At 40.2% G+C, this 22,238-nt stretch overlaps 1 protein-coding gene across 1 annotated transcript in view; it reads left to right on the plus strand.

The window, feature by feature from the left end:
- The first annotated feature begins 2,324 nt into the window (after positions 1-2,324).
- The window catches only part of SAMM50 (SAMM50 sorting and assembly machinery component), a 28,459-nt gene continuing 8,545 nt past the window's right edge, over positions 2,325-22,238 (plus strand). The window contains exons 1-12 of the mRNA XM_060778163.2: positions 2,325-2,481; positions 5,612-5,722; positions 6,329-6,430; positions 8,158-8,245; positions 10,116-10,222; positions 11,608-11,738; positions 13,817-13,904; positions 14,320-14,448; positions 16,979-17,050; positions 17,330-17,416; positions 19,330-19,400; positions 20,040-20,107. Coding sequence (XP_060634146.1) covers positions 2,461-2,481; positions 5,612-5,722; positions 6,329-6,430; positions 8,158-8,245; positions 10,116-10,222; positions 11,608-11,738; positions 13,817-13,904; positions 14,320-14,448; positions 16,979-17,050; positions 17,330-17,416; positions 19,330-19,400; positions 20,040-20,107 — 1,075 coding nt within the window. The 5' untranslated portion in view covers positions 2,325-2,460. The remainder of the gene's footprint in view (positions 2,482-5,611; positions 5,723-6,328; positions 6,431-8,157; positions 8,246-10,115; positions 10,223-11,607; positions 11,739-13,816; positions 13,905-14,319; positions 14,449-16,978; positions 17,051-17,329; positions 17,417-19,329; positions 19,401-20,039; positions 20,108-22,238) is intronic.

Genomic DNA, 22,238 nt, shown 5'->3' on the forward strand with positions numbered 1-22,238 from the left:
TACACTGTCCTATGATGCAGTTTGAAACAGCACTATATGGTCAATGTAGATTCATATTATAGGGTCAGTGTAGATTGTTATAATGTAATTCATAACACTATCTAAGAAATTTTGAAAAACGTTCTGTTCCTGGTTTGAAAGTGCTATTTCCTATTTAATCGTGTGGTCCTTACTTTGAAAGAAGTGGTAATACTTCACAAACTTTATTTTTGTGGCTGTCACAAACTATGTTGAATTGGTTGAGACTATGAATATTCATTGAAAAGCTATAACAAAATGTGCTGTAGGATGCCCTGCAAAACCAAGTTTTTGCAGTTTAATCAACTTTTCCCCATATTTTATGGTATAACCATATTTTTATGATAGAATTAATTAGGAAACAACTTATGCCCCCAGGCAACAACAGCCAGGCTTTGCAGCTGCAAGGCTACTCAGTGCTAATCAAGCTAGCTAATTGCACTTGCTTCAAACAGACAAGGGTTCTTTTTTCCCATTCTGGACATTCTGCAGATCTATACACTCCACTTGCCTATTATTATTATTATTATTATTATTATTATTAAACTTTATTTGTACCCCGCTAGCATCTCCCGAAGGACTCGATGCGGCTTACAAAGGCCAAGGCCTCAACACACAATATAACAATACAAAACCTAAGGCAAATTAAAAACAATTAAAGCAGTGTAGACAACACAATAAACAATACACTAAGACACAATAAAACTGGGCCGGGCCAGAGTAATGGGTACAGGATTAAAAGTGCTGATTTGACAGGTGGCATATAAGGCTTATAGGGCAAGTGCAGTGTGCGGTGTGCAGCAATCTTGGTTCTAATAAAGTGCTTATGGGACTTGGTGTTGGAGCTTTCCTATTCTGGGAAAGCACATCGGAACAGCCAGGTCTTCAAGTTCTTTCTGAAGACTGCCAATGTAGGGGCCTGTCTAAGATCTTTGGGGAGGGACCTCTGAACAAACCTCTGAGGATACTTACCACAGATGCAAGCAAAATGTCAGAAGAGAATACTACTGGAATATGGCCATACAGCCCTCCCCCCCCCCCCCCAAAAAAAAACTTACAGCAACTCAGTGACTGTGGCCTTGAAAGCCTTAGACAACACATTGAGTCTACTATACTGACCCCCTAATGCAGTTTCAAGTAATTTTTGAGTTTTTTAATACTGGTAGCCAGATTTTGTTCATTTTCATGGTTTCTTCCTTTCTGTTGAAATTGTCCCCATGCTTGGGGATTTCAATGGCTTCTCTGTGTAGTCTGACATGGTGGTTGTTGGAGTGGTCCAGCATTTCTGTGTTCTCAAATAAAATGCTATGTCCAGGTTGGTTCATCAGGTGCTCTGCTATGGCTGACTTCTCTGGTTGAAGTAGTCTGCAGTGCCTTTCATGTTCCTTTATTCGTGTTTGGGCAATGCTGCGTTTGGTGGTCCCTACGTAGACTTGTCCAAAGCTGCATGGTATACGGTAGACTCCTGCAGAAGTGAGAGGATCCCTCTTGTCCTTTGCCAAATGTAGCAATTGTTGGATTTTCTTGGTGGGTCTGTACATAGTTTGTATGTTGTGTTTCCTCATCAGCTTCCCTTTGGGATCAGTGGTTCCCTTGATGTATGGCAAGAACACTTTTCCTCTGGGTGGATCTTTGTCTTTACTCTCATGGCTTCTTGGTCTTGCAGCTCTTTTGATGTCTGAGGTGGAGTATCCACTGGCCTGTAAAGCCCAGTTTAGGTGGTTCAGTTCATTTTGGAGGAGGTGGGGTTCGCAGATTCTTTTTGCAGGGTCTGCCAAGACTTTAATGGTGTTTCTTTTTTTACTTGGGTGATAGTTGGAGCTTTTATGTAGATATCTGTGTGTGTTTTCTGTAAACTGTGTAACCCAATTGTTGATCTGGTTTGTGGATGATTAGGACATCTAGAAAAGGCACTAACAAGCCACACCAAAAAACTGCCAGGCCATCAAATGCTAATCAAGGTGGCCAGTTGAAACATTCACACCTAGCTCCAACAGACAAGAGTTCTTTGTCCCACCCTGGTCATTCCACAGATATATACTCAATTTTCCTACTTCCAACAGACCTCACAACCTCTGAGGATACTTGCCATAGATGCAGGTAAAACGTCAGGAGAGAATGCTTCTAGAACATGGCCATATAGCCCGAAAAACCTACAACAACCCAGTGATTCCGGCCATGAAAGCCTTCGACAATACAACAACAAATCCCTTCTCGTCCTCTTTAGTTTCCTATCTCTAGGGTCTCCGTTTCGCTCTCGCTTAGCGAAGCCCCGCCTCTTCCGCCTGCGCCCCAACCAATCCCAGGCGCCCGAGGGGCGCGGCTTGGCCGGCGGCGGTCCTGTCATGGCGCCCTCCAGCACTGTCCGGCTCTGACACTCCTCTGGTATCGCCTTCCTCCGCTTTTGCTCCTCGAGTCCGGCGACAGCGGCTCTACGGAGCGATGGGGACGGTCCACGCGCGGGTGAGAGGCTTGTTATGTCTGCTTCCCGGACGGGGAGAGCGGGAGTGGTGGCGACCTTGGGGTAGAGAGGGAAGGAAGGCCGCGCCCGGCAGGAAGGCTCTCCCGCTTCGCCTTCAGGCAGTCTGTCCCGAGCCCTGCCCTTCCTTCCTTCCTCCCTCCCTCCCGACAGAGCAGTGGCCCTCAGCTTCGCAGTTATAACTGGGCCTTGTTGCAGGGCTTTTCCTACTGGAAGTACTTCACATAGCGACATGTCCTTGAGCCTGGGCAGAGTGTCCTGCCTGCCTGGAGGATCTTTGAGGCAGTGGAGCCTGGTGTTTGCTCTTTCCCCGTTTTCTTGGTCTAGCTGCATTTATTATTTGTGTTGTCGAGGGCTTTCATTGCCGGAATCACTGGGTTGCTGTCAGTTTCCCAGAAGCATTCTCTCCTGACGTTTCGCCCACTTCTATGGCAGGCGTCCTCAGAGGTTGTGAGTTCTGTTGGAAACTAGGCAAGTCTGTGGAATGCCCAGGGTGGGAGGAAGAACTCTTGTCTATTTGAGGCAAGTGTGAATGTTCCAGTTGGCCAGCATGATTAGCATTGAAAAGCCTTATAGCTTCAAAGCCTGGCTGCTTCCTGCCCAGGTTACTCCTTTGTTGGGAGGTGTTAGCTGGCCCTGATTGTTTCCTGTTTTTTTTAAAAAACTGGTGGTGGCCAGGAGGGCCTTTGCACAATTAAGACTCGTGCGCCAACTGCGACCGTACCTCGGGAAGGCGGATCAGGCCAAAGTGGTCCACACCTTAGTCACCTCTAGACTGGATTACTGCAATGCACTCTATGTGGGGCTGTCCTTGAAAACGGCCCGGAAATTTCAATTGGTTCAACGGGCAGCAGCCAGGTTGCCAACTGGGGCTCCTTACAGGGAGCGGTCAACCCTTCTGTTCAAGGAGCTCCACTGGCTGACATTCATTTACCGGACCCAATTCAAGGTGCAGATTCTTACCTACAAAGCCCTGAACGGTTTGGAACCCGCCTTCCTGCGTGACCGCATCTCCATATATGAACCCACACGATCCCTTCGACCATCCGGAGAGGCCCTGCTCTCGATCCCACCAGCATCGCAGGCGCGATTGGTGGGGACGAAAGAGAGGGCCTTTTCAGTGGTGGCCCCTCGACTCTGGAACGCACTCCCTAAAGACATCAGACAGGCCCCAACTTTGGCAGTCTTCAGGAGGAGCTTGAAGATGTGGCTGTTCCAGTGTGCCTTCCTGGAATAACAATCCTATAGCACCTTGTCCTCCAAAGCATTTTACATTTCTTTGGGTCTGCTCGTATGCCCTTCCACAAACACCACTATCACCTTTTCGTCTACGTCCCAACATTATTTCCAATTTTAACTCTACATTTGGCCTCCCCACTGTTTTTAATTGTGTTGTCTTATTGATAATGTAATATATTTTATTGTCTATGTTTTATTTTTAATTGCTTGTATTGTTGTTTATTGCCTGTATTGTTGTGTTTGGGCTCGGCCTCATGTAAGCCACACCGAGTCCCTTGGGGAGATGGTAGCGGGGTACAAATAAAGTATTATTATTATTATTATTATTATTATTATATTGGTAGCCAGATTTTGTTCATTTTCATGGTTTCCTCCTTTCTGTTGAAATTGTCCACATGCTTGTCGATTTGAATGGCTTCTCTGTGTAGTCTGACATGGTGGTTGTTAAGAGTGGTCCAGCATTTCTGTGTTCTCAAATAATATGCTCTGTCCAGGTGGGTTCATAATAATAATAATAATAATAATAATAATCTTTATTTATACCACTCCACCATCTCCCCAATGGGGACTCGGGGCGGCTAACATGAGTCCGAGCCCAAAAATAATACAACAAAATAATATACAAAACAATAGAAAATTAAACACAACAAAATACATAATGCAACAAAGTAAAATAGACAATGCAAAATAACATAATAAAATCAATCACGAAGGGCGGGCCAAATGTGCAATATAAAATGTTAAAAATGTTAAAACTCTGGGTGAGATAGAAAGTAGAAAAAGTGTATTTGTAAAGGAGGAGCCCGAGCAGGGGGAGCAGTGGGGTTTGGGCTTCATAAGGGGTAGAGGAAAGTGCATCGTGTAAACAAACTGTAGATGGAAACTAACAAACATGGGTTTGGATGGACACTCTCTGAAGGCACATTGGAAAAGCCAAGTTTTTAGCTCTTTCTTAAAAGCTGCTAGGGTGGCAGCTTGCCTAATCTTACCTGGTAATGACTTCCATCAGGAGCTTTGCTATGGCTGAATCCTCTGGTTGAATTACTCTGCAGTGCCTTTTATGTTCCTTGATTTGTGTTTGGGCGCTATGTTTGGTGGTCCCATGTAGACTTGTCCACTGATGTGGGTGAAACATCAGGAGGGAATGCTTCTGGAACATGGCCATACAACCCCAAAAACTCACAGCGACCTATATATTATTTATTTACTATATTTTTTGCCCCGCCCTATGTCACCTCAAAGGGGACTCAGAGCAACTTCCAAATTGGTAATAATTCAGTGCCACAGTATGACATAAAACATATAAAATATAAAATTACATTAGACATTAAAATAAAAAATAAAACATATTTATACACTTAAATACCGGGAATGTGGCGCAGCTGGCTGAGTGTCAGCTGCATTAAGATCACTCTGACCAAAAGGTCATGAGTTCGAAGCCAGCCCGGGTTGAAGTGGGTTTCCAACCAGTTGTGTGTAGCCTGTTGTCAACCTTTGCAACCCGAAAGACAGTTGCATCTGTCAAGTAGGAAAATAAGGTACCGCCTTAAAGTGTGGGGAGGCTAAATTAACTGATTTATGAGGCCATAAAGAAGACTCCAGCAAAGCATTCCAGCGGGGACGCATGCGGGAACGCAGAAGTGCTTCATCAGCGTCGCAGATGGGTGATGAAAACGATAGCTCCCCTGGCGACCAGAAAAAGTTAAATAGCCTCTGTGTATGTCTGTATATGTTTGTATGTCAAAATTTGGCATTGAATGTTTGCCATATATGTGTACACTGTAATCCGCCCTGAGTCCCCTGCGAGGTGAGAAGGGCGGAATATAAAATCTGTAAATAATGTATAATAATAGTGTGAATCTGTATCTTGTTCAGAGTTTGGAGCCTCTTCCAGTGAGCGGTCCTGATTTTGGTGGTATAGGAGAAGAAGCTGAACTAATAGAAGTTGAACCAGAAACTAAACAAGAAATTCTTGAAAATAAAGATGTGAGTAGTGGCATAACCTTCCCCTTGCCCCCCCCCCCCCCCCCCGCATTTCCAAATCAATCTTTTCAATGCAAAACTGCACACGAGTCCGATAAAAGTTCAGCTATTTGTTGATTTCTGGTCACTTGAAGCTTTAAAAAACAAGTTTGCAACCAGGACGGGAGAAGAAGTTGCATTTATCTTAATGATGAAAACTTTGGTTGAAGCTTTAATAAACACATGCAAAATGTATTTAAGTTCAGTCAAATGCAAAATCTAGTAAAATAATCTGACTAGACTTTGATGGTAACATTCCCCTTTTTTAAGTATGGAAAAATGAAAAAAGGGGTAAGGAGAAGAACCTAATGTATATGGGCCAGGCATATATGTCAACATAAACTAAATATATTTTCAATAATAAATTTTTTTGAGGCTGGCATCTTCATAGCTAAAGAAGTAAAAATGTTTGACTTCAATACATGATAATACAATGTTATGTATCATTTTGGAATTATTACCTAATAATGAAACAAACCACGCAATTCCTGTGTTTTCATTGTATTTTTGACATTTTCTTTTTATTAACTTTTTCTGTAGGGTTGTTTGCTAAATTATCTTTATGTTTAGGTTGTGGTTCAGCATGTACACTTTGATGGACTTGGAAGGACTAAAGATGACATTATCATGTATGAAATTGGGGGCGTTTTCAAGGCTAAAAATCTCATTGATGTAAGTAGTGAAACAATTTGGGTGTATGTGTTTTGAAATATTTGAAAGCCTGGAATTATTACCAAATATAAAATGTGTTGGTATCTTCATTTAATTCAAACCAAGGTACGGATATATGTCAGTTAACAAAGGAGGTGTTTTCTATATCTATCTATCTATCTATCTATATCTACATATCTACACACACACAAACACATACACACACACTAGCTGTTCCCGCCACACGTTGCTGTGGCCAACTACAGTGTTTTTTTGAGTGAAGGACATACATTGGGTTGTTAGGTGTATTGTGTCCAAATTTGGTGTCAATTCCCCCAGTGGTTTTTGAGTTCTGTTAATCCCACAAATAAACATTATATTTTTATTTATATAGATAAAAATGCTCTGTGAATAATGAGTACCTTAAAAACAAAAGAACCAATGAATGAAATCACACCAAATTTTACAACAAAACGTCTCACAACACAAGGAGTGACCATCACTCAAAAATTATGATTTTGTCATTTGGGAGTTGTAGTTGCTGGGGTTTATAGTTCACCTCCAATCAAAGAGCATTCTGAGCTCCACCAACGATGGAATTGAACCAAACTTGGCACACAGGACACCCCTGACTGCAGAAAACACTAGAAAGGTTTGGTGGGAATTGACCTTGATTTTTGGAGTTGTAGTTCACCTACATCCAGAAAGCACTGGACTCAAACAATGATGGATCTGGATCAAACTTGGCATGAATACTGAGTATGCCCAAATATAAACACAGATGGGGTTTGGGAGAAATAGACCTTGACATTTGGGAGTTGTAGTTACTGGGATTTATTGTTAACCTACAATCAAGGAGCATTCCAAACCCCACCAACGATGGAATTGGGCCAAACATCCCACACAGAACCCCCATGACCAACAGAAAATACTGTGTTTTCCGGTGGTCTTTAGTCACCCTTCTGACCGCCCCCCCCCCGGGTGACCCCCCCCCCCCCGGGGTCTTGACTTCCCAGGTTGAGAAATGCTACCTTAAGGCCATCCAGTCCAACTTCCTTCACCAGCACAAGAAAACATAATCAAAGCCCTCCTGACATTCAGCCATTCACACATATATGTATATGACAGATGCAGTATCAAAGATTTGAAAGGGGCCCATAAAGAAGGACAATTCTATGTTACATGTTCCAGAGTAGGCAAAGCAGACCATCTCCACATCAATACTGACAAAGAAACAGAAAGAAATACTGTTTACCCTCAAGCAGAAAGACATTGCATATATTACTTTATTTTCAAGATCACCAGCCTGGGCCACAGCAACACATGGCAGGGGATGGCTAGTATAAGTTAAATGTTTATAGGTGTAGTTCTATATACAATTTTGGATTAAAGACAACCAAAATTCTTGACATATTTTAAAAGATGAATAAATTGAATTGTGGAGGCTTATGTTAAATAAAATCTGCTAAATTTAACTTTGACATGAGGTTCTTTGGTGTTTTGTTGAAAAAGAATTAACTTGGTTATATCTCTGAAAAAATAGGTAATCCAAGGAAAATATACCTTGACAATATTTTCTGTGGTTTGGAAATCTATTTCTTGAATGAAAAGGCACAGGTCACAAAATAAACCTTTTACATCAATTTTTATTTGATGTATAATATTGTACAATTGCCAGATAACTGTTAAGCAAACATTATGCTATTGTAGTGAAATGCCAAATTAAATCTTAAATGTTTTTAATTAAGGTTATGAGGAAGTCACATGAAGCTCGTGAGAAGCTGCTACGCTTAGGAATTTTTAGACAGGTGGATGTTCTGATTGATACGTGTCAAGGTAATTATTATCAGTGCTTTGTATTGCCGTATAGATTTAAATTGCTTAGTATGTTTCACTTTTTAATGCACAAACAATTCTATATCAGTGTGCTTCACAACAACCAGCTGGCCTAGAGTAGATGAAAACAGCAAGCCATTGTTTCTATGTGGCCTGGGATATTATTATTATTATTTTATTATTAAACTTTATTTGTACCCCGCTAGCATCTCCCGCAGGACTCAATGCGGCTTACAAAGGCCAAGGCCTCAACACAACAACAGCAAAACAATAACAATACAATTTAAAGCAAATTAAAAACATAAGCAATAAGCAATAACAAAACATTACATCATTACGCAATAAAAACCAGGGCCGGGCCAGTGATGGGTACAGATTAAAAAAGTGCTGGGTGTGGCAGGTGGTATGTTGGATTTCTGGGCAAGTGCAGAGTGCAGAGAGTCTTAAACTCTAATAAAGTGCTTCTGGGACATAGTGCTGGAGGTTATCCTATTCCGGAAAGGCACATCGGAATAGCCAGGTCCTCAGATTCTTCCTAAAGACTGCCAACGAGGGTGCTAATCTAATGTCTTTGGGGAGGGTGTTCCAGAGTCGGGGGGGCCACCACAGAGAAGGCCCTGTCCCTCGTCCCCACCAAACGCGCCTGCGATGCAGGTGGGATCACGAACAGGGCCTCTTTGGATGAACGAAGGGAGCGCGTTGGTTCATAAACGGAGATGCGGTCATGCAGGTAGGCAGGTCCCAAATCATTTAGGGCTTTGTAGGTAAGCACCTGCACCTTGAATTGGGTTCAGTAGGTAAACGGCAGCCAATGGAGCTCCTTAAACAGAAGGGTTGACCTCTCTCTGTAAGGATATGGACAGTATGTCTTCACTTGGCCTATTGCACTCTGTATGACTGGTGCCAAGTGAATAGTAAAACATGGTGTTCAATAGCTTTTCATTTTGATATTCACCATTTTTGTGAAGTTGCCAAAGAGAGCCATGGAATATGGGAAAGGAAAATAAATCACTTGGCTCCACTCCAAAATCTTCCATCTGCTCTTCTGAAATTTTGCAGGTTTCTTTCTAAGAGCCATGCCTATGTAGTATGATGTTTTCTTTACAGTTGTCCACAAAAACTTTCAAATTTGCTAATTGCTACCATATAAGTTTCCCTGCTTTAAAAAAATCCAGAAGGGAAAAAGAAGCAGTATAACTGTGTGCATATTTTTACTGGTGTCTTTAAGTCTCCTGCTGACGTATGGCAAATATTTAAAAGGTTGCTAGAAAGTGAGACAAACAGCAAAGGGAGGTGGCTTAAATCTCCACTTTCTGGTGGCCTGGGGTTGACATTTCCATTTTCACTAGCAGAGATAGAATCATAAAGTCAGAGTTGAAGAGATCACAGGGGCCACCCAGTCCAACCCCTTCCATGCAGGAAAAGCTCAAAGCACCCCGGACATGATGGCCATCCAGTCTCTGTTTAAAAGCATCCAAAGAAGGAGCCTCCACCACACTCTGAGGCAGAGAGTTTCATTGTTGAACAGCTCTTACGATCAGAGAGTTCTTCCTACTGCTCAGGTGGAATCTCCTTTCCTGTCATTTGAACCCATGGCTCTGAGCCCTAGTCTCCAGGGCAGCAGAAAACACGAATCCAGCATTATTCTTGTGGACTTCTATTTGTTCAGTGAAAGGGAAATTCCTGTCTGAACAGGGCCTGCTGTGGGTACACTCTAGGGTTGCTATGTGTCAAAAATGAAGGCATACAACAGTTAACACATATGTTCTCAAAATAGTCTGGTGATGCTGTTGTTGTTTCTGAAATTTATTAATATTATTTTACAAAAGGCGAATATTGCATTCTTTACCTTGTGTTTATATGAATTTAGGTGATGATGCCCTTCCAAATGGTTTAGATGTAACATTTGAAGTAACAGAATTAAGAAGATTAACTGGAAGTTATAACACTATGGTTGGCAACAATGAAGGGAGCATGGTAGGTTCCACATAATCAATTGTAGTTTTAATTATTGTGATGTGGACACAGTTTCTCTTATTCTAAAATCCCCAAGCAAACTTTGTTGGAAGGGAATCTTCTTAAAATCAATGAGATGTTACTCATGATGTTGTATGTGTTGATTTTTTTAAAAAAATCTATGCCTGCCCTTAGTGTCTCTAAACCTTTGGATGTCTATATTGTATGTAGAGTGCTGAACTCATAAATATATATTATTTTAAGATGACTTTCAAATATTCTTTTCAATTACATATGAAATATTTTATTATCTCAATTTGGTTCAAGGTAGAATCAAAAGAACCCTGAGATAAAATCTGTATGCTTTATAGTTGGGTAAATGACACATTTACAGGAATGAATGTTGCTGTATATTTTGAATAGAACCATTAATTCTGCTTGATAATTATTTGCCATTAGAAATAACCCTAATGATTAAAATTTGGAAGTTTTAGAATTATTTCCATTAATGTTTAGATAACTGTATAAAATGCTTACATGCACAAGTGTCCTGGCAAAGATGTATTTGGGAAAGGATAACGATTAAAATTTGGGAGTTTTAGAATTATTTCCAATAATGTCTAGATAACTGTATAAAATGCTTACATGCACAAGTGTCCTGGCAAAGATGTATTTGGGAAAGGATAAGGGGCAGGCTTTGGGGAGGTTGTGGGTGTGATGGGGTGGGTGAGAATTGTAATTTTTAAAGGCTATTTTCAGTGTATTTATTCTATTTTAAACTGTTTTTACCATACTTTTCTATTTGTTCTTTATATTTTATATTGCGCTTTTAAAACTTGAGTAAAGGGAGGCCCCAGTGGCACAGTGGGTTAAACTGCTTAGCTGCTAAACTTGTTCGAATCTGGGGAGCGGCGTGAGCTTCTGCTGTCAGCCCCAGCTTCTACCAACCTAGCAGTCTGAAAACATGCAAATGTGAATAGATCAATAGGGAGCACAAGGGGTAACACAACTAGCGAAAGGAGAAGAAATAATTATATGAATTATAGAGTTGTGTTTTTTTAAAATGAAATAAATATAAACGCAATAAAATATTTTTTAAAAAGTGAGTAGATCAGTAGGTACCGCTCTGGTGGGAAGGTAACGGCGCTCCATGCAGTCATACTAGCCACATGACCTTGGAGGTGTCTACAGACAATGCCAGCTCTTCGGCTTAGAAATGGAGATGAGCACCACCCCCAGAGTCAGACACGAATAGACTTAATGTCATGGGGAAACCTTTACCTTTTACCTTAAAGGGATTGTTAGCCGCCTTGAGTCCCCACGGGGAAAAAGGCATGGTATAAATAACGTTAATAATGATAACAACAACAACAATATCACACATTGCTTATTCTGGCGTTTTACAGGTGCTGGGACTCAAATTGCCTAACATCTTTGGTCGAGCTGAGAAGGTGACATTTCAGTTCTCCTATGGCACAAAAGAAACGTCTTACGGTCTCTCTTTCTTCAAACCCCAACCTGGTCACTTTGAAAGAAAGTAAGCCATCTCCGGAGTATATTGTAGGCTGAAATGCCATGTACATAGGTCTTGGGGTTGCAATCCTGTGCGGAGGTACTTGGGTGAAAATTCCATTGAATCAATAGCAGTTGTTCAAGTTTATTGTATGGCATATTGTCCTATGAGTATCATTTAGTTCATTGGCAGTATGTGAAAGCAGAAGTTTCTTTAAGCAGGCAGTTAAGCCAATCAGACTTGCAGTAGAATTGTGCCTCATTTTCTGGGACTGGCTGATTCTTAAATGATGTTATGCTTCAATCCTGTGTTCGTAGTTTTGTGGGGAAAGCTGATGCCAGACTCATTTTCTCCCCCCTCTGGCACCAACTGCTGCTCTGGCCAGAGTGAAGGCAGAGGGGAACAGAAGACAGTTCCATCTTGTCTTTACGAATAATATAATATAGTATATTGTATATACATATAATATTTATAATATTATAATGTAATACAATATAATACTCGTAATAATAATACAATATTATAATTATAATTATATATTTACATTACATGTAATAATACTAATTATATATATACTAATTATATATAAAAATGCTGTTCGTTTTGAGTGACATCATAACTCAAAATCCGCTGGATGAATTGCCATCAAATTTGGCCACAAGACACCTACTCATCCAAGGAGGGACCATCACTCATAAAATATTGGTTTTGTCATTTGGGAGTTGTAGTTGCTGGGATTTATAGTTAACCTACTATCAAAGAGCATTCTGAACTCCACCAACAATGGAATTGAACCAAACTTGGCACACAGGACTCCCTTGGCCAACAGAAAGCACTTAATGGGCATTGACCTTGAGTTTTGGAGTTGTAGTTCACCTACATCCAGAGAACACTGTGGATTCAAACAATGAAGGCTCTAGATCAAATTTGGCATGAATACTCCATATGCCCAAATACAAACACAGAAAGAGTTTGGGGAAAATAGATCTTGGCATTTGGAGTTGCAGTTGCTGGGATTTATAGTTCACCTACAATCAAAAGCATTCTGAACCCCACCAATGATAGAATTGGGCCAAACTTCCCACACAGAACTCCCATGACCAACAGAAAATACTGTGGGTTGTTGTAGGTTTTTTCGGGCTGTATGGCCATGGTCTAGAGGCATTCTCTCCTGACGTTTCGCCTGCACTTTGGCAAGCATCCTCAGAGGTAGTGAGGGGTGTGTTTTCTGTGTTTTCTGTTGGTCTTTCATAACCCTTCTGACACCCCCTCACAACCGACCCCCAGGTTGGGAAATGCTGCCTTAAGGCCATTCAATCCAACTCCCTTCATCAGGGCAAGAAAACATAATCAAAGCCCTCCTGACAAAGAGCCATCCAGACATAGATATAGATATATATGATTCACACACACACACACACACATATGTATATGACAGCTGTAGTATCATAGATTTGAAAGGGACCCCTAAAGAAGGGCAATTACATGTTGCATGTTCCAGAGTAGGTAAACCAGACAGTCTCTACATCAACACTGACAAAGAAACACCAAAAAATACTGTTTACCCACAAGCATAAAGAAATTACACATATTAGAAACCATTACTTTATTTTCCGTATCACCAGACTGGGCCACAGCAACGCATGGCAGGGGATGGCTAGTATTACAAAATAATGGTATAGTAATATATAACACTGATATTGTACTATGCTAATAATATAATATATTGTATGAAAATATATCTTGTAAGCCGCTCTGAGTCCCCTTCGGGGTGAGAAGGGCGGCGTATAAATGCCGTAAATAAATAAATAGTGATGTGAAAGTGGATCATTTTATAAGCATGTAAAGATTCAAGGAATGCGCATTTTGGGTGATAAGGAGAAAATAATGTCACTCCCATTGCATTGTCTTTGTAATGATTTTAGAGATCCAGGAAATAGAACCCTTAATACAATCTTGGCAGTAATAAGAACCATGGTCATTTTGCTGGCACAGAAAAAGTAAAAATTAGCTCTGCACTTCCATATTTTAAGCATACATTTATATTCCAGGTTATTATTTTGTTGTTATGACCTCAAATCTCTTATTATGTTTACGTCTAGCTTTTCTCTCAATTTGTACAAAGTAACTGGACAATTTCCTTGGAGTTCCCTTCGTGAAACAGACCGAGGAATATCAACAGAGTTCAATGTAGGTTTTAAAAAAGCAACACTTGTCTATTCTTGGGTTGGAGAATGTGGCATAAATGTGATACTCTGTGTTCATTACACCTCTGTGTCTGGCAACTGTCCCCATATAGAACCGTCGTTGCTGGAAATTTTAGAGAGCTTTTTCTGTCTTTCTGAAGGTTATCAGACTGAGCAAGCACTTGATAAATGGACAGGCAAGGTGTCTGAATTCCATAGCTTTGTGGAGAGTCAGTGCCGTGTAGGAGTGCAATTGAAAGCAGTCGGGGTTTGCTTTTGAGATTGGCTATTGCAGCAGTAATAAACCCAGTGCTTTTGTCTGCCTACCTTGCCTCTGTTCCATAAACAAATAAGTGGAAAATGCTGAATATTTTTCTAATGTTTCTCTCCTTCAAAGTCATACATGGTTTCTTTTACAGTTTCCGATTTGGAAGACTAACCACACAGTAAAATGGGAAGGTGTTTGGAGAGAGCTTGGCTGCCTTGCCAGAACTGCGTCATTTTCTGTTCGAGAAGAAAGTGGACACTCCCTCAAGTCTTCTGTGTCTGTAAGATTTTGTGATTTTGAAGAAAGATACCTTTCTTAATGATCCTGAATTAATGGTACCAAATGAAATAAATATGCCTAGTTTTAAAGCAATTTTTATTGTGATTATTTGGTATTTTTGCCAAGAATTTTAAGTTATGTACATCACAGCGTTTTCCTGCATGGCAAGGTGTTTGTTGCACTCCAGAACAGGAAAAGCCCTCTGACTTTAACACCACACTGTTGAGTAGGAAAACAATCCTTTTATTGAAAATAATTAAAAAGTAATAAAATAAAAAGCACTTTAAAGAAATAGGTAAATCCAATTAGGTAAGAAGATCAGCAGGAACAAAGTAGTCCAGGGAAAATAGTACAGCAAAGTCCATGAAAACAGAGTCAAAACTTCTCTAATAAAATCCAAGAAACCAGGAAATATGAATCTAAGGCATTAATACAAAATCATAGAATCCAAGAATCAAAACCATGAAACAAAAGGCATTTAAACATGAATCTTCCAAGCTAGGCTTCCATGAAACAAGGACAAGATCTTGACTTGATTCCAAATGATGCTTCATCTGAATACATATTCTGTACTTGGGACTTTTACCTCCTTATTAGCTATGTTCCAAGCACTCAGAAATTGGTTTCGCTTTAGTTTAGAATCCCTTATCTTTTTCTCTCAAGCCTGGCAGAATGCCGAAGTCATTGTTCGGCTTTTCTGTTTTGCTTAATCTCCTCCTGTCTATCTATTTGCTCATTAATTTCAGCACCTGGTGCTGAGCTGTTTTCAAGCTCCAAATCATGGAAACTCTCTGGTAGCAATTCAGGGAGCACACCATCATCCCCACACCCCCCAGGAACATTCTCATGGGAAACTACACATTGAACAGGGATCTCCTGGTTATTCTCTGCATCAATATAATTGACAAAACCATTGCCATCTTGAAACCCATTGACATCATTCCCCACATCCAAAGCACCCTGATCCTGAAACACAGTCACAGGCTGAGGTCCAACAGTGTTGGACTGGATTGCCCATGTGGTCTCTTCCAATACTATGATTTTATAAAGTAGCGGATAAGTGCAACCTTTTTCCTGCACAGAATTTATCTTTTCTTTTCAGGGCACTATATAGTAAAACCTCTTTTACACTGCCATATAAAATCTAGATTATCTGCTTTGAAGTGGATTGTATGGCAGTGTAGATTCATTTAATACAGTTCAAAGCACATAATGTGGATTATCTATTATCTGCTTTGATAATCTGGCAGTGTAGAAGGGGCCTAAGAGAGATCAATGATGCATGTTTACCAGTGTGGCTGGGATCTAGCTAGCCACAAAGGGGCGGGGGAAGGGGGGGAATCACAAGTATTTCCTGTGCTATTTGCATGCAGACATGCATGCCAGTGCCTTCATGCTATGTTAATTAATTAATTACCAGTTTCACAAAGAAACTAGCCATTGAAGATGTAGAAGCAGATCTTCAGCGTTTTTTGTTACAATGAACAACCAGCATTCAAATAAACCAGTGATTCCCAACCAGTGGTCTGCAGACTACCAATGGTCTGCAAGAACTAAAATACGGTCCACAAGGCTCCTTCCTTGGAGGCTCTTAAGCAGAGGTTGGATGGCCATCTGTCGGGGGTACTTTAATTGTTCTTTTTCTGCATGGCACATGTGGTGTCCTCTACTTCTAAGATTCCTTCTTTGCATAATGTTCTTCCCTGGGAAGATGGCTCACCCTTTCCTGCTACCCTTTTAATCTGAGGTGAAGCCATGAAACCTTTCCAGGTGCCTTCTCCTGGCCTCAGGGTGGCAGGGGTGGGCCTCCCTTTCTAGGGGAAGGCAGGGACGGTGAGTGGAGGTGGTCTGGCTGCTGCTCTCCTTTGCCCTCCTCTTTGGGGCCCCAATCTTTCCTGAATCACTCACTATAGGGATTCCTGTCATCACAATTTAAATCTTCCTTCCAGAACTCCTAAGGAAAGAAGTATATAATGCATTTGGCCAAATAGCACATAAGGGTGGTTTATAAAGTTGAGCTGCTCTGTCAGTAAAGTGTTGATATTTGATATCACATTGATGTTCAACATCTGTAATGCATTGCCTGGGAATTGTTCTATTTCACACCTCGGAGAGATGAGGTGACCCATATAGCTATAACTTTGTTTCAAGTTTTGTTTCAGCCGGACTTGAATTTAGCCTTATTAGAAAATTGGTGTGGGGTAGAAAGAAAACAACTTCAAATCTTAAGCAGCTTCTCTATATCAGCTATATGTCAGAGTACCTGAGGATTTTGCTCCATCTGTAGTAACTTTCAAACAAAAGGCCAGCTAAGAATACTGCATAATTCTGATTTCAACTGAAAATAACAATATGATTTTTGAAAAAAAACCCATCCTGACACAACAGAGATAATGTTTTTTTCTAAACCAATGGTGATAAATATTAAGAGATGGCAAGTAAATTTTTCGGTGCCTATAATAAGTCTATATGCGATTTGCCCCTCTACATTACAAAATGTAATAACTGTTTGTTGTTGATGTTTTCCATAGCATGCCATGGTAGTTGACTCTCGAAACTCTTCCATCCTGCCGAAACGAGGAGCCTTGCTGAAAATAAACCAGGTATTAATGCCTGATCTAATAAAGTGTCTTCGTGTGCTTGTCTTGTATCTGCCTGAAGAGATTCAAAAAAGTGTTTGTATTTGTTGAGGTCTCCAGGTGGATTGTGAATGTCCAGCACAGTTGACAAGTCCTCAATATTTCTAATAGCACCAAGATTGGAAATGACAGATGATTAGATAAAAGTTTATGGGGTTTGGAGTATATGTTGTTTTTGTTTAATTATTCGGTTTTAGACATTATACTTTCAAATTAGTTGATACGCTATTATTATTTTTTAAGGAACTGGCTGGTTTTACCGGTGGTGATGTGAGCTTTCTAAAAGAGGACTTTGAACTTCAGATGAATAGACAGTTCCTGTGGGATTCAGTAAGTCCATGAAGTTTTTCAACAGATGTTACAGAGTAATGGGAATTAATGACATTCATTTCATTGTTGTGTGCTTTCCAGTATGTTTCTGACCAATGATGAGCCTAAGGTGAACCTATCTTGGCAATTTTTGTTCAGAGAAAGTTTTGTCATTGCCATCTTCTGAGGCAGAGAGTGTGTGACTTGTCCAAGGTCACCCAGTGGGTTTCATGGCCAAATGGGGATTCAAAACCCTTCATGTTTTTGTATTGTATGTGAATTTATGTCCCAGCATTGAATTGAATGGGAGCCCCCGGTGGTGCAGTGGGTTCAACCCCTGTGCCGGCAGGACTGAAGACCGACAGGTCGCAGGTTCGAATCCGGGGAGAGGCAGATGAGCTCCCTCTATCAGCTCCAGCTCCTCATGCAGGGACATGAGAGAAGCCTCCCACAAGGATGATAAAACATCAAATCATCTGGCGTCCCCTGGTCAACGTCCTTGCAGCCGGCCAATTCTCTCACACCAGAAGCGACTTGCAGTTTCTCAGGTCACTCCTGACACGACAAAAAAAAAAAGTTGAATGTTTGCCGTATATATGCAGTGCTCCGCCCTGAGTCCTCTTCTGGGTGAGAAGGGCGGAATATATATGTTTTAAATAAATAAATAATAATACACTGCCATACAATCCAGATTATCAAATCAGATAATCCACATTATCTGCTTTGAAGTGAATTATATGACTCTACACTGCAATATATTCCAGTTCAAAGCAGATAATCTGGATTTTATATGGCAGTGTAGAAGAGGCCTTGGACTTTAGTCTCTATACTCTAATGCTGAAACCATAATAATAATAATTTTTATTTCTTGCCGCCTCTCCTCATGGTTCGAGGTGGGTTAGAACATTGCTAAACACACATTCATATAAAAACATTCTTTAAAATACACATCTTAAAACATATTTCCACAAAATACTTCTTAAAATATGCAAAACAAAGCCATATTGGCTCTAATGTTATAGAACCTTTGAAATGATTTTCAGATGGAGGAATACCTTTTGATTTATTGGGTTTTGAGTTACAGTTCATACATTGGAATGACACTGTTTTTGTTTTAGTAGCACAGTGTGACATTTGTTCAGGACTCATGCTAAAAATATTGAAAGGATGGGGAATATGCATTTTTCAGAAAGTGCCGATGTGGCTGCAATGATTATTTTGTAGGATCCTTGTGCCAGAGTTCACAAAACATGCTAATGGAGGGTTTTTTGGGGGTTTTTTGCCTGTGGAAACATCAGACATGCTTTTTTTGAATAATAAGTGTCCTCCATGCCACATGACAAGAACTTTCTGAAACTTGAACACATTTCCTAACTGTTTGGTGATGATGATGATTATGATTATTATTATTAATTATTATTAATAATTATTATTATTATCATTTATTAATAATTATTAATAATAAATTTTATTTATACCCCACCACCATCTCCCCAATGGGGACTCAGAGCTGCTTACATGAGGCCAAACCCAAACACAAATTACAGCAGCATAAAACCGAAAACGCAACCCGAAAACGCAGACAGTAAACAATGACATCATAATTACATAAAACATGTGAAAACATAACAACATAAAATTATAATAAACACAATCACAGTGACAGTGGGCGGGTGATATGGCTTGGAATTTGATACTCAGAAAAGAAAGAGCAATCTAGGGACAATGACAGATGTCTTTATGAGCAACCAACCTTTTCTTAAGGTAAATGCTTCCAAAATGAGATAAAGATTTTAAAAGGCAAAGTATGGGAGAATGTGTACACATGTTCTGGATGATGTGTGTGCAAGCCGACACTGACATACAGACACAGCCTTGCACCAAAGTCATTGTAAAACTTCTCAAGCTAACTGTAAAAATATGTCTCGTTAAAGGTTTTTTCAGCCTCTTTGTGGGGTGGAATGTTGGTTCCAATTGGAGACAAACCATCCAGTATTGCGGACAGGCAAGTATTCAATGTCCTTTGTTTGCTTCTAGTATATCTTCAGTTTGGGAAAGCATCTTATGTGGGCTTAATATGCACATCTATATGGCTCAGGTTCAAACTATTCATCTTTGGCTACTGCACCTGGCATGCGGCCCCATACTTCTCTGTATGTGGCCGCATGCGGCCGCGTGTCATTCAAAATGGCTATGCATGTCAGTGCTAACACACGTGTCATAGCTTTGCCATCAGGGATCTAGAGATTCCTAGAGAGCACACATGTCTCTAGGAATCACTAGGGTTTCCAATGTGACCCTGTGGCCAGTTTTGCATTAGGTGAATGGACATGCTCTAGCATTCTATTTTTCCAGATACAAAAGATATGTTCGTGATTATCTTCCATTAAACATCAACATTCGCTTTGCTTGCAGCAATATTTTGTATACTTGTGCCACAATACAGAGTTATCAGTGAGGCTTATTTCTGAGTAGACATGTATGGGATTTACATGTATCAGATTTAACTATCAGTTTATTAAAAGATGATGTATTTGCTTGGCAGCTTCAGCAGGAACATCCAGGCATCTCATACTCTCTTATATTTCAACGTGACTGGGGAATGTTTTCCTATTTGTAATGATGCCCCTTTTGGCCTTTCTAGATTTTATCTTGGCGGACCAACTAGTGTTCGTGGATTCAGTATGTACAGCATTGGTCCTCAGAGTGAAGGTAAGAAGCTGCTTTCCATACAATGACACTCTCTTACTGCTAGCAGAGCCTAGAGAATAGATTAAGGATGCTTAATACTGTAAAAATTAAACAGATCTCTCCCTGATCAGTGCCAGATGAGATACTCACTGAGACCCTATCCACACTGACCATTTAATTAATGCAGTTTCAAAACAATATTCAGGAAAGTGGTTTTGCTATATCAGATGTTTATATAGGGAATCCTGAAACCAGTTTGTGGCTTACTTGGTGAGATTAGGTAAGCCCCCACCTTAGCAGACTTCAAGAAAACCTTAAAACTTGGCTGTTCTGGTGTGCCTTCGGAGAGTGACCAATTATCCCATTTCTGTCTGCTCCATCTATAGTGCTGTCCCTATGATGCACTTTCCCTACGGCCTAAACTGAAAGCCTACTTCACTGTTTATTCTTTTTGGGCTCCCCTGAATTACATATTTTCTTGTCCTATCTCATTCACGGTTTTATCATTTTACGTCGTCCATTCGACCCGCCCATTCTGTTCGATTTTATAGTGTGTTAACTTGTTTTATTTTATTTTGCTGGTGTACGTATTTTATTCTGATGGAATTTTGTTGTCTGTACTTTTGGGCTTGGCCTTTTTTTTAGCCACCCCGAGTCCCTTTTGGGGAGATGGTGGTGGGGTATAAATAAAGTTTATTACTATTATTATTAAATGGAGATGACACAAACCACAGAGTACCGATGCACATTAAGGCCTTTCGTTTGTGCACTTTTGTGGGAGTTATCTAGCCACCACAGTTTGAGGGTGGTTTCAGATTGCATTAAATGGTCAGTGTAGGTGGGGCCTGCAAGATGCAAGGAAGCTAGTCCAATGCTGGCTAAAGGAAGGGTGACATCAAAATGTGAAGGATAAACTTTTTTTTAATTACATTTTTTATTATATATGAACTGCACATAACAAACATAAAAATACACATCCACAATGCTCACAAGACTCACATACAGAAATAATAATTTGCAAAAATCTATTGATTTATGCAAATTTGGACAAGCCACCCATACACTAAAAAGACAAAAAAAAACCCATAAGAAAACACCATATATTGACAACAATACCAAACATCTATTGTTACATTCCCCCTCTAACTTCCAGATCCCTCAAGTGAAAATATACATTCCTTCATTCACATTATAACGTTGGATTAAAGGTTATCCTATAATCTACCATATCTTGGCGCTGGAGGTCCTTCATTTATTCCTATTTTACGAAAAAAATTATTTGTTCTTTTTCCAAAAAATTAAAGAATTTCTTCCAATCCGTACTGTTAGATTGTGATCTATTTTGAGATACTTTCTGAGTTCACAGATCCATATTCATAATGTCCATAGCCTTCTCAATCCAAGAGTTAAGGGTTGTTGTTTCTTTATTTTTCCACAAACGGGCTATACAGATTCTTGCTGCCGTAGTTAAATAAAAAAAAGATCTTATCGTCATTCGTATCTAACTTGAAATCTGTCATTCCCAACAAGAAATATTCTGGCTTAAACTCGAATTTTAGCTGGAGGATTTCTCCTAGCTTTTTGTATATCTCGTACCAAAGCTTCTTAACATGTTAACATGTGAAGGATAAACTTGAAGTAGAAAAAAACTACTTGGGAGCATGACCACTGTGATTTGTGACTGTTTCAATTTTAACAGCAAAAGACTGCACTGCCATTTTCCAACCTATTATCTGCCAATATTTTGGCTTCCAGCTCTCAAAATTCATACCTCATTGGTAGAGGCTGATGGAAGTTGAAGTGCATCATATCCGAGGCACCAGATTGTGGATTGTATTATTGAAACAACATTTAAACTTCTCTTCCTCCCCCCTCCCCTGCCACAATCTCAAAGCAGTTAGGTACCACTAAAGGTGGGGGAGGTGTTTTACGATGCCATAAAGAAAGAAGATCAGGAAATGCTGGGTGACCAAAAGGAAGGAGAAAGTCCCGAGGGCTCTTGGTCATAGAGGATAGAGCAACAGCACCCTCTGGGCTTGAGCCGAACCTTCCATGGCACCAAAAACAGCTGGACACTGAGTCAAAACAAACCACCTCCTTCTGTTCTGCCTGTGTATTGTCTATGCAACTAACAAAATGAAGTTCAACAGGG

The sequence above is a fragment of the Anolis sagrei genome, chromosome 5, assembly GCF_037176765.1.
Source record: "Anolis sagrei isolate rAnoSag1 chromosome 5, rAnoSag1.mat, whole genome shotgun sequence".
In the NCBI taxonomy this organism is placed as follows: domain Eukaryota; kingdom Metazoa; phylum Chordata; class Lepidosauria; order Squamata; family Dactyloidae; genus Anolis; species Anolis sagrei.